General features: G+C 39.7%; 1 protein-coding gene across 1 annotated transcript in view; it reads left to right on the top strand.

The window, feature by feature from the left end:
* Positions 1-15,844, top strand: part of IPCEF1 (interaction protein for cytohesin exchange factors 1) — a 77,923-nt gene that overhangs the window by 48,729 nt on the left and 13,350 nt on the right. Inside the window, exons 5-8 of the mRNA XM_066315506.1 lie at positions 2,517-2,590; positions 3,738-3,809; positions 6,756-6,817; positions 10,506-10,594. Coding sequence (XP_066171603.1) covers positions 2,517-2,590; positions 3,738-3,809; positions 6,756-6,817; positions 10,506-10,594 — 297 coding nt within the window. The remainder of the gene's footprint in view (positions 1-2,516; positions 2,591-3,737; positions 3,810-6,755; positions 6,818-10,505; positions 10,595-15,844) is intronic.

Below are 15,844 nucleotides of genomic sequence, written 5' to 3'. Positions count from 1 at the left end.
GTCTCCACACTGGCTTATGGGCTGCTGGTAATTCACTAGTCCTCTACAAAATCCTAACGCTCAAATACTTTTATACATTGACAGTAGAGACACTGACTTATCTAATGGCATTTCATGGACTTAATCCCCTCAGGAGTGCATTTGCAGCATTCTAAATTGTTTATTAGGGTGCAGTCTAGACCAATGGTCACTGCACTGATAGAACTGGCTGAGCTGTAATTGCATTTGGAACATGGAAGGAAGGGCAAACCTGTCCCAGACCCAACTCACCCATTCACCCACCTGATGGCTTATCCAGCTCAGGCCATGGATTTATTGCTGCATGGCTACCTGGGCAACAAGATTCTTCACCCAGGCTCTCGTGGATACCTTTTTCTTAAACTGGGAATATTGATTGACACTGCAGAGAAGCAACTGGCATCATATGCATTTCTCATCCAGCAATGTTTGCAGTAGTGATTGTTGTACTTCATGGACAGCTTTTTTGAGATTGGTCTGTGATATTCTCAGGTTGGTCTTGAGAACTAAACAGGAAATTCGGTGTTCCAGATCCAGTAAGTGATCTTTTTTTCTGGAACAGAAATGCTGGATAATACAATCTCTACTTTTAGTACAGTGCAGCCCAAGAATAGTGCTCCTTTGTTACTCACCACTATTTATTTGCTCTTCCCAATATACTTAATATACTATGGATCTGGGATGGTAATACTAGGTTTAGTTAGTTGTTATTCTATCATAATGACTTTAGCCTCACGAAATTCCAACCTGTGGAATGTAAACAAAAGCTCTTCAAGCTAGTCAATAAACAAGTTTTTCAGATACAAATACAATCAGGGAGTGTTAAAAGCCCACAGTAGCAAATAAGCACTTTCTCATACAAATTACAAATTGAGAGTTTTTCAGCCTAGATGTAAAAGAACCAATTTTTTCTCCTGTATTAAAAGAAAATATGATAAATCCCTTCCACTGATGCTGTGTGTCTGTGTGAGTATGTCTTGGAGCAACAAAACCATTTAATAGGGAGGATGTAAAATATAAATTTCTCACATGAATATTTAGTACATATAAATGACAGGAATGATGGTTAGGTCATGATTTGGTATACATTATTGTATACCAAAGGACTGATATGCAGATGCGAGGGGAAGCCTGAAGTATCTGAAGCCTGAAGCCTCACTGAAGTATCCATTCTGTATCCATATTTCAGTTCTTGGAGATTCATACTTCCAAGCATTAAACCTCAAAGACTTGTCTTGATGAACATCTTTTTATAGTCTCGTCATATTCATGCATAATGAGACTTGAGATACTGTCAGACATCTTCATTTATCCTCTGCCTTTGTAATTGTTGTGTGTATTTTACCTGCTTTAACTCAGTGTACATTTTCAGAATTTTAATGTGTCTAAGAGCAGTGGCTGGGAGCAGCAAAAATGTAACTCAGGAATGAGCACTCTGTGTTTTGGAAAGTGCTGTTTTTTTCCTGACATTATGTTCTACAGACTTTTGTCTACATTACAAACAAAAATGTAGATGAATCTTTTTTTTTTGGTCATCTTTTGCTCATCTTAGGAGGACTCCTAATCTTATTGCAGATGACCAGGTGTATGTAGATAAATGTAGTAAGGAAAATATTTCTGCTTCAGATGTTTCAGTTTCAGGCAGCACAAACAGGGATCTGAGGCTTGTCACTTCTGTTTTGCTGGAGCAACACTCTGACTCAGAGTCCTGCTGACTGAGAACAGAGACGTCAATGCTCAGCAAACCTCCTCACATGCAGAAAGGGCTGACTGGATAAAAACAGGGTACTGTAAATGTAAATGTCTGCCTGGATTTTGCTACCTCTTGTACCACGCCTGCAAATTTCTGTGGGGAGTGATAGATGGGTGACCAAAGCCCTCTGAGGCAGGTTTGCACTGTTTAACCACAGAACTCAGCTGCGTGGGACGATCCCCTTGCACCTTGTGGGATGGAAACAGCCTGCATTGCCTCTGCCTTGCTTGTGTACAGCTGACCCTGCAAAACGGTCCATGCCGCTATTACACAGGGGACACCCTTCTCCATTTCTGCTTACAATCAACTTGAGGCACTTTTGGATTGTATTTTTCAGCTATACATGGGTTATTTTATGTACTGCTGTTACACGTCTGTGTAAGATGCACGTATGCTGTATCATGGCGCAAACCCGCCTTTAAGATTGTAAGCACCATCCAGACCTGAACAGATGATATAACCCTTGTTCATTTTTACTGGTCAACAAAATCTATGCTTACACTCTGCCACTTGCACCCACAGGAGTTATAGCTTTCCAGCACCCCAGATTTGCACAAATATAGCTGGTATAGAAATATTTTATCAGGCGTTAATGTGTCCCCATGGTGATGAGCATATATTTTCACAGCATAAAAAGCTGTCAAAAACAAGCACTTGCATGTTAAATATTATTCAGCATTGGAGTCTACTAGCTTACCAGTTGGTTGATGTGATGATATATTGATTTTCTTTTCTTTTATGGAAGGCTGAAAAAGCAGAAGGATTTATAAGACTTCCAGACTTCAGTGTGGATCGTGCAATTGAATGTAAAAAAAAGCAGTAAGTTTATCTCTTGTTCCCAGTTTTGCATGATTTTTACAATGTTGCAAGGAATAGTAGTCTTTAACAGTGAAGCTGTGGGGAGTTCTTTTGTGTTGTATAAATAATGAGATATTGATTGAGGTACTGAAAGAAAACGATATTGCAAAAATATTTTTGAAAAATCTTTGTCAGATGTGCTCTGCTAAAACCACAAACAAAACAAACAAACAAAAAAAAAACCAAGAGGATCTTGCCGAATGCTTTTCTTCTGTTTTTTCATTCCCTAATTATGAGTAGACTGTAGTTCTCAGATGCCCCTTAGCTGAGGAGGTCAGCAGTGGTGCAAAAAATGCTGCATCCCTCCAAGCCTGGACTATTCTTTAGGCTGCTGTGGTGCAACTGAACTTAGGTTGCACTTGAAGCCTTTGGTTGTGCAGGGAATAAATACTTTCTTTAGCAGGGTTCGCATGAAAAATATTATCTCCAAACTCCACATGCAGCACTGACTTCCAGACGCTTCTGAGCACACTTCAAATGTTTGCAGGGGTGTTGCTGTTGTTCAAAGTTATAAAGTGTAGCATGGTTTTAATTGCATCCCTCAAGAGAAAGCCTTCATTCTTCTGATGGAGCAGTCAGAAATTCAGTCACTGTTCACCCACTGTGTGCTGCTTCTGACTTTACTGTGTCACATGCCCCTTCCCTCAGCCATCAGTTTTCCTTGCTTTGAGGTCTTAGCCTGATCGACCACAGAACATGGAAGCTGTTTCATGTCTTGGGTCACTAGTGGTGCTTTCTTCCAACGTTTTTCAAGTCTGCTTTACATCTCAGAGCCGAAGTAAGCAAAACTGCACATAGTATTTGAGGTATGGGAACGCAACAGGTTATGTATTGAAATAATGGAAGATTATGTTTTATTCTTTATTCCTTCCTTTCAAGTTCCTGTAGTTTATACTGTCTGAATAATGTGTGGCCTAGGAAATGAGCTAAAAATAGACTAGATTTTTAAAGGAAGAGCTGTATTGATGGGCAAGCTAATCTAGATTAATAGAGAGGAATGGATAAATATTTTAAATAATTCATTCAGCTATTATTTTTTCTTTCTTATGGTAACTAGCTTTCTTCATATCTCTTTTTTTTTTTCTTTTTTTTTTTTCTTTTCTTAAAGTGCTATTAAGATCAGCCACCCACAGATCAAGACATTTTATTTTGCGGCAGAAAATGTTCTGGAAATGAACACGTGAGTAGGAGCGACTGGTCATGTTTCATCCTGTCTCATGCATGAGAACACCCTTTGAAAATTCAGTCTTTCACTGTCAGGCAGTCGTTGACAAAGTTATTTGGGGAATTACTGAATCTACTTTTTCTGGTCACTAAATGGAAGAAAACTACTGCTCTTTGTTCACTAATTATGGTTGAAATCAGAATTGTATAACTGGCCCAATTTTGATACTTATCTTCCCAATACTTGCTGGTATAAATCCCTTTCCATCAGAGTAGTGCTAAGATTTAATGGCAAGTACAGCACCCACAAAGGAGTGAGGGGAGAACGGAAAGAGAGGGAGAAGTCCCAGAAGTGATCTAGGACTAGAATATAACAGCTTCTGATTTCAGAGTATCGTATCAGCTAACAAGGAGGGTTAGAGGGATAGAAAGGTTGGTTTCTTAAATGTAAATTAGCATTAACTTAGCATCAAACTATGCTGTAATTGAATGATCCTCATGATAGGTCAAAATTTTTTTTTTTTTCACAAATATCCAGATGATTAGCAATCAAATGTTTCTCACTGGAAGAAGTAAAAATGGACATGAATGTTGCCATTTTAGAAACTACTGAGCTATCAGAAAGACATTATATTCTATTAATCAAATTTTGGCTGATTTTAGATATATCTCATATCTTTGCCCTTTTTACTTCAGATCGCAGTTTGTTGTCTATGCTGTTGCATTAAAGGGCCAAATATTGGATACAAAGCAGTACATTTTAAATGGGAGGAGAGCTTCTACAACAGTCAGGTCAGGATTTTAATCATGGCTCTACTGGCCATCTTTATACGATTTTTCACTGGGCAATGACTACTCATTCCCTCTATAAATGAGAGACCTCATACATATTTAATACAACAGAAAAAGAGAGAGGTTGAAAGAAGGTGTGTGACCTTCTGAAAGATATATAGATACAGAAATGTACAATATTAAAGTAGTGGTGTACATAGATATGTATTAATAAATCTGTACTTCACAGATACCTACAAATATATATAGATGAAAAGAACCTGTTGCCATTTGCAAGCTGGAGCATCATGGAGCATTCTGGTGGGGAGATAACCATCCATTTTGGTGTTCCTGAATTTCCCACCAGAGCTTCTGAATGCAGTGACAAGTTCCTGAGGCAGATAGGATGAGGTTGGCTGAGAATCAGAGACAGCTGGACAGGAATGTTTCAGTAGAGAGGGTGACCCTGGTTAAGAAAGAAGAGATGGAAGGGCGTATGGGGAAGGAAAATTAGAGCTAATGGAGGATATTAGTAAGTGCTAACAGCTAGTTTCGAGCCCAGATGGAAATTCTCATGTGAAAAAATGTTTAGTCTCCTGTGAGTGAGTGATTAAAATCTATGCAGGTGTCTTAGCTCTTATGCCCCCAGAATGATTTTGTTCAAACTCCACTTCTTGAGTAAATTTCATTTTGGCTTAAAGCTAGGTAGCTTAGTATTAAAGCAGCCTGCACTATGCTGTACTAACTCCCCACTGTTGCAACTGATGATGTTTTCCTTGGCAAAGTATAAAATACTTGCATTTAATACATAAAGTACACGCATACTCACGCATATGTCGAAACAGACTAAAAGACATCTGTTCTCTTGGCTCCAGTCCTGCAAATACACATCTGAATGGTTCCACTGAACTCACTGGAGCATTTGTGTGTGTCGAGTTCCTGGTGTACATAAATGCTTGATGGATCATGACCTTTTGTAACTCTTCATGCATATATCAATACATGTCTATAATTGTACATAGATCTCTATTAAATCAACAGTGGATTTATTAATCACTTAGTCATTTGTTTCACTATTTTATCATGTATTTGCTATTATCATGCACACATGAAAAGTAAAGGCCTGCTGACTAGCTGCATGCATTTAGCTGGCCAGTTGTACATAGTTAGTAGTGAACCTGTTTGCCCTTGTCATTAATGAAGTCCTAGAAATTTTTTAGCAAATATTTTCCTTGTGAAGGTGGATTTTCATTTAAAAAATCATTCTGTTAGAATTAGTTGTCAGAAAAGAGTCAAGGGGCCACTCTTATAGAAATGAGACTTTGTTGCTCTGAATTGTCTGTGGCTCTATTGCTCTATAGCAGTGTAGTGCAGTTACTTTGATGCTAATCTTACTAGCAAATTCCCTATTGCTTTAGTAGAACCAAAATCAAAAAAAATGACTTTTTTCAGGAATTCCTGTCCTTCATGCCTTCTCTATATATGCCTTGAGTTTTAATCTTAAAAGCTTGAGCTGTTTCAGTTGTTAGTTACTTAAAAGGTGGCTAGATCTGAATGACCTACAGGCAAATATAACATACAAAAAGTATAACTAGGGAATGTTTCTAGCGCTAGTAAAATACAGCTTCCTAAGAAGATAAGTGAAAAACACCCCAGTTAATAACTTAAAGCAACACAGGAAGTGAGACTTACAAAAGCCAAAAGTGCATAGCAAGTTGAAAAATATGATATGTAATGACCAAAAAGTTTGGTTTCAAGTAGCGCAGACTGTGCTGCAATAGTTTTGGCCAGGGCAACTGATAGAATCTTCTATGGCTCCTATACCTTTTACTTCATGTCAGGTGAAACATGACACCTCAACAGCTGGACTAATTCACTGACATGGTGTTATAGCACAAAGACTTTTTCTTTAGATTACACAAATATGACTCCTGGGTCATCAGTAGTGCCTTTTTGTTTTCAGTATCAGGGAAAGATGTCCCAGGCAACTAATCCTGTTCACTACAGGGAATATTAATCTGGAGGTAACTGGTGCCTTTCTAGAAGATGATCCAAGAAATTGAAACTTTGACATTTAGTCTTCAGGCTAATGAAAACAGATGTGATGAGGTAGAACAAAACTGAAAGGAACAAAACTAATCTGAAGAGCGTGCGAGTGTCCCTGACTCTGTGTTCCCTCTGTCTCAAACAGGTGGCTAAGTAAGCTGGGAATGGCTGTAGACCCTCTGGCACCAAACAGGAAGAACGAGGAAGGTATGTTCCTAACTGGTTTCAGTGTATAACTACATTGTGTTCTTCAGAGTTTTTGAGTGGCCAATTTTTTGTCATCTATTTTCTTTCTATAGAACTGTTGTCTTGGGTCTGTCTACTGTCTGAGCTCAGAGAAACCACATTATCACAGTGCAGAGTAATCACAAGAAAAGGAAAAATGGTGAGAAACAGTGAGTGATAGACGCTAGGTGATCTTGTGAGAGGTGTGTAACTACTTTCTGGCAGTTTGCTGGCTTGCCAAGCCTACCCAGTGTGAAGAGGAACAGCTATGCTGCTCTGGGTTTTGAGCTGGTGAGTTATATTACAGGAGTTGTTCTGCAGCAAGGCAGTTTGCATGCCTGGAAGTACCTTGTGCTCTGCAGACTCATCCCTACTGTATCCTTCAGGCCTGGGGATTTCAACAATTGCAGTGTTGGGGCATGAGGGGATTCTGCTGTTCTGGAGCCTGCAATTTGTTTCAGAGCCAAGCCCAAGTTCATTATGGAATGAGAAACTTTAAAAGTTCTAAACTATTAATATATTGTCTTAATTTGTACACCGACCTAATATAACTCTTTGGTGGGAGGATACCAACACTCAAATCACAAATCTGGGCAGAGGAGCTGGTTTAGAATAAGTGCTCTGGAGCTGGTTTAGAATGAGAATTGCTCTGAATATTATGTTATCAAGCCAGGAATGGACTCTAACTCGAGGAATATGTGTCATCACCTGGGCTTTTAAGTCTCCACTTTTAGACTACTGGTAGCCAGGCCCTTTTTAGAACTGCTGAGCTTGTGAAGGAGCTGTCATTATGAAGAAGAAACTGGTATTTGCAATAGTATGAACACTTAGGTGATGCAGCCTGTTTTGTCTAAGCAATGAAGTGTTCCTTTCTGCATTCCTTCTGCTTTATTCAAGATTGTGGTTTATGTCCAGGCTTGGGACATGTAATTACATTATTGATTTATTTGATCTGGCTCCATTTATGCTCTATCATTAAAAGCAGTTTTGGAGTTGGTAAACACAGATAATACTGATTCCTGGAACATTCATCAAGTCTCATCAGTTTCTTTGTTTTCAGTTCACAATTGTTTCTTTTCAGGAAACTTGTTAATTCATACACGACCTAATTCCTCCTGCCTGTATCCCATTTGAAGGCAACTTTATCAAAACTCTTTAGGATAAAGGGACTATATTGAATATTAGGCTGCGTAGCAAGAACTGCAAGATACTTGTACTCAGGGAGGAAGTGTGCAAATATATTGTCCATCTTTTTATGAAGGGAAGAGTTCAATGGAAAATGGGAATGGCCAAAATTTTATACATTAAACCAATCTTTTTAAACCTCAAAAAATGTGATACTGGTTGAATCAAGAATTATGAATCAATAAAAAATTAGTCATTCCACCAATTTTAATATAAAAAAAAGAAGTCCAAAAGGGATAAAATATTCCACTCAATAACCTCTGCAACAGGTTTTCTAATAACTTTACAATAGCAGAACACAGCCAATATTTCTTTAGCTTTTAAAGATAGTCCCATTTGCCCCTCAGGAATAGGCCTTCTGATTCTGGTATCAAACACCTCCTTGTCTTTTCATGCATGTTTTGTCACAGGTTATCTAGCAGCTACCTTCAGTGTGGGTGGAGCACCCACTGGGGCCTGGGTGAACGTGTCGTAACAGAAACATTGCTGTTTTTCATAAAAACACTGTCACTACGCACAGTCACTTCTGTTCCTGCTGACCAATTCTTCCTCTTTGTATCACACACAATTCTTCAGAAATCTTGGCTCTTTTTATGGCATTTCTTGTGCATTCAAGTACTTTCTGTGCATTTTAACACCACTCCCCCATGCCATTTGCTTGTTTAGAGTATCAGAAACAGCTAATGATTCTTTTCCAGTTCTTCTGTGTGCCTAAAAAGGGAGCTGTAGAAAGCATAAGCTTTTTACTCAATTACTCAAAAAGGCATTAATAGAGTCCTAGAATTTGATATAGGCCTTATTGCAGCCAGTTTCAGTTCTTTATGCTTATATAAGCCAGCATGTACTTCCAGTAAACAGACTGGCATCTATGCTACTCAAAACCTTAGAGTTCTGCAAAGAATACAGGGAGAAAAAATAAGGAACCTCTTTAAGTTTCTGTTTGTTAACATGTTAGAAAATTCTCTCTCATGCACAGAATTCTTCTTTCTTACAACTTTATTCCCCTCACTCTGTGCTTATTAAAACCCATCCTCCCCCCACAATGACATGCAGAAAAATAAAGCATGTGGGTATTAAATGGGTTAAGTTTAAATGAAATAATCTAAGGTGACTGTCCAGAGACCATGCTAACACACTGCTTTCTAGTAGTGTGAGCACCTGAAGTCCAGCTCTGATCAGACCTGGATTTAGCTATCCCTGCTCTCTGGGGCAGAGCTGGACAGAGGCCCTTGGACAGCACAGGCTGCTGAGTGCAGGTGACCAGCAAAGGGCAGTGCTGGATCCCATGGACACCACAGGGGCAGCGTCTGCTCTGTGACCCTTGGCAGTCCTCACCAAGCTCTGACTTTGCCTCTGCAAACTCTCATGTCCCCAGCTCAGTGGGGTGGGGCTGAGTGCTGTCACCCTGCTCAAGTGCTGCAGGGCAGGAAGCAAGCACTTGCTCCTGTAAAGGTTGAATTTCTGTTGGGAGATTTAGCAAAAGTGATCCTCGTGGCCTTTCAGTGGACCAAGAGGACATGTAAGAAAAATGGGGCAAATATTTTAGCAGGGTATGCTGGAAAAGGGGTAATGGTTTTAAACTAAGAAAGAGCCAGTCTAGACTAGATAAAAAGATGCAATTTTTTACAGTGAGGTTGGCAAAACACTGAAACAGGTGGCCCAGAGAGGTGGCAGAAACTCCATCCCTGGAAACATTCAAGGTCAGGCTGGACAAGCAGCTTGGTCCAGTTGAAGGTGTCCTTACTCATTGCAGAGAGGTTGGACTATGTAACCTTTTACAGTCCCTCCCAAACCAAACTGTTCTGTGATTCTATCATTTATCCAATGTTTATTATTGCCAGGTCCTGGGCATAAGAATTGGCAACATTCTGCCTTCCTTTTTCTGTGTCTAATTTTACCGATGATTTTCACTTCATTTAATCTGAATTTGTGGAATATGTTTTCCCCTGCTGCACAGATAGTTGAAAGAAATAACAGCATGACTGCCTCTGCCACATGCCAAGAGATATTGAGGCTCCTATGAGTTTGTGTTTGTTTAAAAAAAAAAAAAAAAAGAGAGAGAGAGACAATTAGGGTAGTCCTAGAGTATTGTGTTTAGTTTTAGTATTACCTTTTCATATCTACTGCCATACTGTATGGTGTGCCTCTATGAGATTCCTGTGTGACAAAAGATTCTCACAAGGCCACTAATATAGTCTCCAAAGCATGATATGAACAATCTGTTTACCCCAAAATTGCAGAAAAACCCCCAGTGCCTGTTGCTAACTCCAGGAAAATTTATTGATTACAGGGATTAAGGGATTATCCCTGCTACGTGCTACAGCTCTCCAGCATTACCACAATTGGATTAGGAGACACTGACTTGTTGAAGTGTAGTCCTGAGTCCAGAACACCCTGCTTCATGATCTTTGGTTACCACAGTGTTGTAAAGAATAATGTGTCCATCTAACTCTTTATTTTCGCTCATTTTCCATGTCTGCCTCAGAATGCTACAGTGAAAGTGAACATGATGATCCAGAAATAACAGACACGCCACCTCCACCCTACAGAGTCCAGACACCACCTCCTCCTTCGGTAAGTGTGCCAGTTATTACCTTGCTTCTTGTTGCAGGCAGGTGGAACAAAACTCTCCTGTGGTGGTGGACCTTTAGGTATAACCTAAAACATTGTCTGGAAATGTTCACACTGTATTCCTGTGAAACCTTTATGCACAGGCTGCCTACCCTGTGGCAGAGCACACAGCTGTCACATCCTACACCACAGTGAGCTGTAGAAGATAGCTTCTTCCTATTTATCTTGCTGGAGAAAGGAAGCTGATGTTCTGCCTCATACGCAAACCATGTATTTTCTTTACAAGATTTTTAATACACTGCTATAAGCTGTTTTTTCATACTAGTCTCTCTTTTTTAAAAAAATCATCCAGAAACCTCTTTCTTTTTTTGTGACCTTGGTAACATATCCAACAGCTTTATATTTATTTATTTGAGTGAGCTGTTTTTAAGACTGCGGAATTTGAAGCTGCTTTTGTGTCAGTGAACAGAAGTAAAGGGAATTTTATCTCTATTTGCACAGAGATAAAAATCTGGGGTTTTTTTCTACCTCTGAAAAATATACATGAAAAAAGAAAATAGGCAGTCTTCCAAGATCTATGTAGCATATTGCCCCAGAATATTCCTTCCTGTCTCACTTCATTTAATAGATTAGAATAAGTACTATGAGCCCTCATGAGTGTCATCAAATTGGCTTGCCTAATTATTATCTGCTTCTTGCCCTATTAATCTTGTTTCTATTTAATTGTTTTTCCCAGTGATCTCATTGTTCTTACATGTGATTTAAATGGATTTTTAAAAAATCTTTGAATTATATATATATATATATATATTTAAGCAAAGAAAGAAAGGTTGTTTATTTGCTAGGACAGGTAGCTTCACTAGTAAGTTTGGGGTGGGTTTTTTTTCTTCTCTTTGCAGCCTTTAAAAGAAAAGTTTCATCTGTAGTAGAAGTCAGGGAGCGCTGTTGCAAGTAGCAGGGGCAATCCCTTAATGTCTGTAACCAGTAAGTTTTCTTGGAGCTGGCAACAGGCATTGGGGGTTTGTCTGCAATTTAGGAGTAAACAGATTGTTCATATCATGCTTTGGAAAATATAGAGCAGCCTTATGAGAGTCTTCTGTCACCACATTTTTTTTTTTTAATTTATTTTTTCCATTAAAATGAAAAGTCAAATTTACTTAATTCTGTGTTTAGAAATGAGTGATCTGGTTTGGGCTGGTAATAACGAATCCTGATTCAAGTCTTTCCCTCCACTACCTGAAAGTTAACACTGAGAAGTGTACAGTAATATACTTGGTACTAAATATTCTCATGGCATCTCATGGAAGAGAAGTGTCTGCTGCCTCACTGTTGCGGTACAAGTTCTCTGTGGTATACTGAAATGACATCCAGCAGCTTGGGTGGGCACAGGAGCAGCAAAGCAGGAGCAAATCTGAAATATACAGATGAGCTAGAGAAGCTTGTGTAATCACAGGCATTAATAAAAGGAGATGTCATGGACAGGGTTGCCTGTCTGGCAATCTCTAATTAGCTCACATAAAGCTGGGAGTACGTCACACGGCCACCCACTTACCCCCTCATTTTCAGTCAGATAAGTCAGTCTTCACTTCCTCTCCTGAAACAGGCAACGTTTCCTGGCATCTGCCTGGCACCCGGGGGTGTGAGGCGTTCACTGCTGTAGAACATGATCCTTTATTGCCTGTATTAACTGGAAGTTCAATGTGACTGAGTGGCTATAAATATGGGAGAGGAGAGGAGAGGAGAGGAGAGGAGAGGAGAGGAGAGGAGAGGAGAGGAGAGGAGAGGAGAGGAGAGGAGAGGAGAGGAGAGGAGAGGAGAGGAGAGGAGAGGAGAGGAGAGGAGAGGAGAGGAGAGGAGAGGAGAGGAGAGGAGAGGAGAGGAGAGGAGAGGAGAGGAGAGGAGAGGAGAGGAGAGGAGAGGAGAGGAGAGGAGAGGAGAGGAGAGGAGAGGAGAGGAGAGGAGAGGAGAACTTTGGCAATATGCTTCCCACAGTTATTCAGGGCCATGGGTCAGTTAATGAAGCGTCTTGAATTTTATGCTTCAGTGTCTTGCCTTTAGGAGGCTGAAGATGTGTTTTCCGTCTGCTCACCTCTGAGTGAATGCCCGTGTTTTTCCAGATGATGAGTTTTAAGCAGGTGCTGTTTTTAGTTTTCTGTTTTCCTGGTTTCCTGCTGCTTGTTGGACTGTTGCTGCAGAGGCGATCTCCAGTTGTCTCCTTCCCATATGCTCGTCTTGACTGCTCCTTCCCACATGCTCCACATTTTGGCAGGGAACGCATGGGAGGCAGGCAGTGGTGCAGATGCTGAGGGTTCCTGCTTTCTCAAGCTTTCCCTTAAAGGGTATCTATCTTCCTTTAAGCCTTTACCTTTGTCCATGGATTTCCCTTCTTCTTATACCTTAAAATCCCTTCCCTTGTGGACAAAGGTTAGTGCCTTCTGAGCAAAGGTGTCATCTTTTCGCCCCAGAACTGGCCACTAGAATAAGCTCCATTTGTTGTGGGTCTGCCCCATGCTCAGCTTGCTTACACAGTGAGCAGGAGCAGCTCTGTTTGACTGCAAGTCAGAGTCTTCTTTTAAATACTGTATTTAATAACCCTTTCCCTTCTGGACAAGTGCTGAAACAAGAAAAACACTGGAAGGACTGAGACAGTGCAGCTTCTACTAAAAACTCAGTTCTAGGTTTGGAGCCTGTGGTTGTCTCAGGGAGGGCTGGTTAAACACGGCTCTCTACCTGTTTATTTTTTGCAGAGTTCTTGAACCAAGCTGTGAAGTCTCAAAACTATGGTGGATTTGGGTTCATATTCTGTGGGTGCAGCACTTGGCATACTTCAATTTTCTCAAATTGCTACTGGAAGTGACATCCTGTCAACTCAGCTCAGTGTCAAGAATACTACAGCCATGGACTGGAGTTAATTTCTTTCCATTTTTTAAAGCAGAAAGGCCTACAAACTTCTTGAAATCAACTCCAAACCAAAAACTATTAGTCTGGAAACTAATAGAAACCCAGGTGTAGCCTCTCTTATATTTTAGAGCAGCAAACACTTCGCTGTACTTCTAGCACAAAGTTTGTACTTGCTGTTCTATTCTCTGCTGACTCAAAGTGTTTTGAAACTTGTAGAAGAAAAAGTAGTGGGCATGATGTACCATGTGTATGCACGGGTATGGGTACTGTGCAGGAAAAAAGCAAATGAGGAACAAGTAAATTATAACATCTGTAGGACAAAAGTTAAACTGACCACCTGCATTAATTTATCCATGTGTGAATGGATATATAGTTAAAAAATCAGCAGATATGTTGAGACAATAGATTGCAGCAGCAGCCAAAAAAGCAGTTGAAGAGTTTCATGGTCATAATTTTTCTCTAAAAAATACCTAGGGACTCATTAATTTCCAGTGAAATCCATATTATCTGCTTTTTAAAACATCCCCAAATGGAAAATTATTATCATACGCATGATTGCAGAACTTCCAAAGGAGTCACTCAAATAAGTTAGGTAAACATTTGTCATGCCAAAGAAAAAACAAAACACAAGACATATGCAGAGAAAAAGAAACATAGAAACACCTTCTGGCAGTCATATTTATACTCACTCATATTTTTAAATTAACACACAATGAAAATGAAAACAAAAATATAGTCCATTCAGTGAGGCACAGTCCTAATTTCACTAACACTTTTTTTTTATATGGACAAATGCCAGAAAAATAGAGATGAGATCTAATATCTTCCTTTCCTAGCTTTGAACAACTGAAGCTAGACCATCTACAACATGTGGGCAAGAGCTGTTACTGTTCAGTTTTTCTGCTTGACTTTAGAAATGCTTCAACAATTTGTCTTTGTGATAGGAGCTCTTAGGTGAAATGCTTCATATCACCTGTGTTCCCAAGGGCACTTTTAGTACTAGTAGTTTACTACAGGATCTCTTTGTTCTTTGCTTGAGGATGCATATGTGAAGGTTTCTATTTTAGAAACAAAAACACACCTGAAACACAGTGCTGTACTTTCATATGGGAATAAAAATGTCTGGGTCCTGCAATATTTGGCACAGTCTTACAGGAATCATGAAAGGACCAGAGAACATGTCTTATGAGGAATGGCTGAGAGAGCTGAGTTTGTTTAGTCTCAAGAAGAGGGGGCTCAGGGGAGACCTCATGGCCCTCTACAATTCCTTGAGAGGAGGTTGTAGCCAGGTGGAGGCTCTGTCTACAGTGACAGGACAGGAGGAAGTGGCCTTAAGTGGGGCACTTAATAGCATATTCAGATTAGATATAAGACAAATTTATTTCACCATTAGGTTGGTGAAATCAGGGTTTGGTGAAGAGGTGGTGAAGTCACCAGAGAGGTGGTGAAGTCACCATCCCTGGAAGAGTTCAAGAGGGATCCAAATCTAGTGCTGGATGATGTGGTTTAGGGGTTGCAGTGGTAGTGCTGTGTGGATGGCTAGACTCAATGATCTTGAGAGTCTTTTCCAGCCTTAACAATTCAATGATTCTATGAATGACTTTGAAAATTTCCAAAAGCGAAGAAGCTGCTATAAAGAGATAGTGCTCACAGTCTGATATAGGTCCTCCTCATTCTCTTTATTAATTAATTGCTTGTTATGTGATGCAGCTGTATTAGAAGTACAGGAAGGCTTTACTGTGTTAATATAAGAAGGAAGTAGTACACATTACAGTATACAACACTGAATTGCAAATTTTAAAAACCATAATTATAAAATTATTACTCTTTGTTTGGTTTATTTGAATAAAACTTATTTCTAGTTTACTGGGTTATAGTTATCCCAGGCCAGCCCCTCTACTGTGTTTTTAGCTTTTCAGGTTTCCCTAGCAGCACCTTCTCAGTAAGTTTCAATATTCTCAGTCTAGTTATCATCTCTTTTAATCCTTACACAGATCTATTCTACAGAAATATTGAGGACAGAAACTTGCCAGAATTGTGGTACATCAAGTCTCGTATTCTGATGCTGGCATTGGCCAGCAGGAGAGGATATGCAGAAGGAGTAAACTTCTGCAGTAGCAAGAAATCTGGCTTTCATATAATGATGATCTCATCACAATTTCTGATAGTTTCTGCTAAGCCTTCTTGCCCTGGTAAATGATTATCCCTCGAATGGACTAGGAAAAATACTTCTTTACTGTACTTCAGTGCTTGAGACCCATTCTGTCTACCTCTGGTTATTCCACTGGCGGAACTGTTGAGTGCTTCATGTTCAATGGCTAATCTGGAGTTTCTCTTCTTCACTCTTGATTA

Source organism: Sylvia atricapilla, chromosome 3 (assembly GCF_009819655.1).
Source record: "Sylvia atricapilla isolate bSylAtr1 chromosome 3, bSylAtr1.pri, whole genome shotgun sequence".
NCBI lineage: Eukaryota > Metazoa > Chordata > Aves > Passeriformes > Sylviidae > Sylvia > Sylvia atricapilla.
Note: the sequence above shows the minus strand (reverse complement) of the source record. Positions and strands in the feature narration are given on the sequence as shown.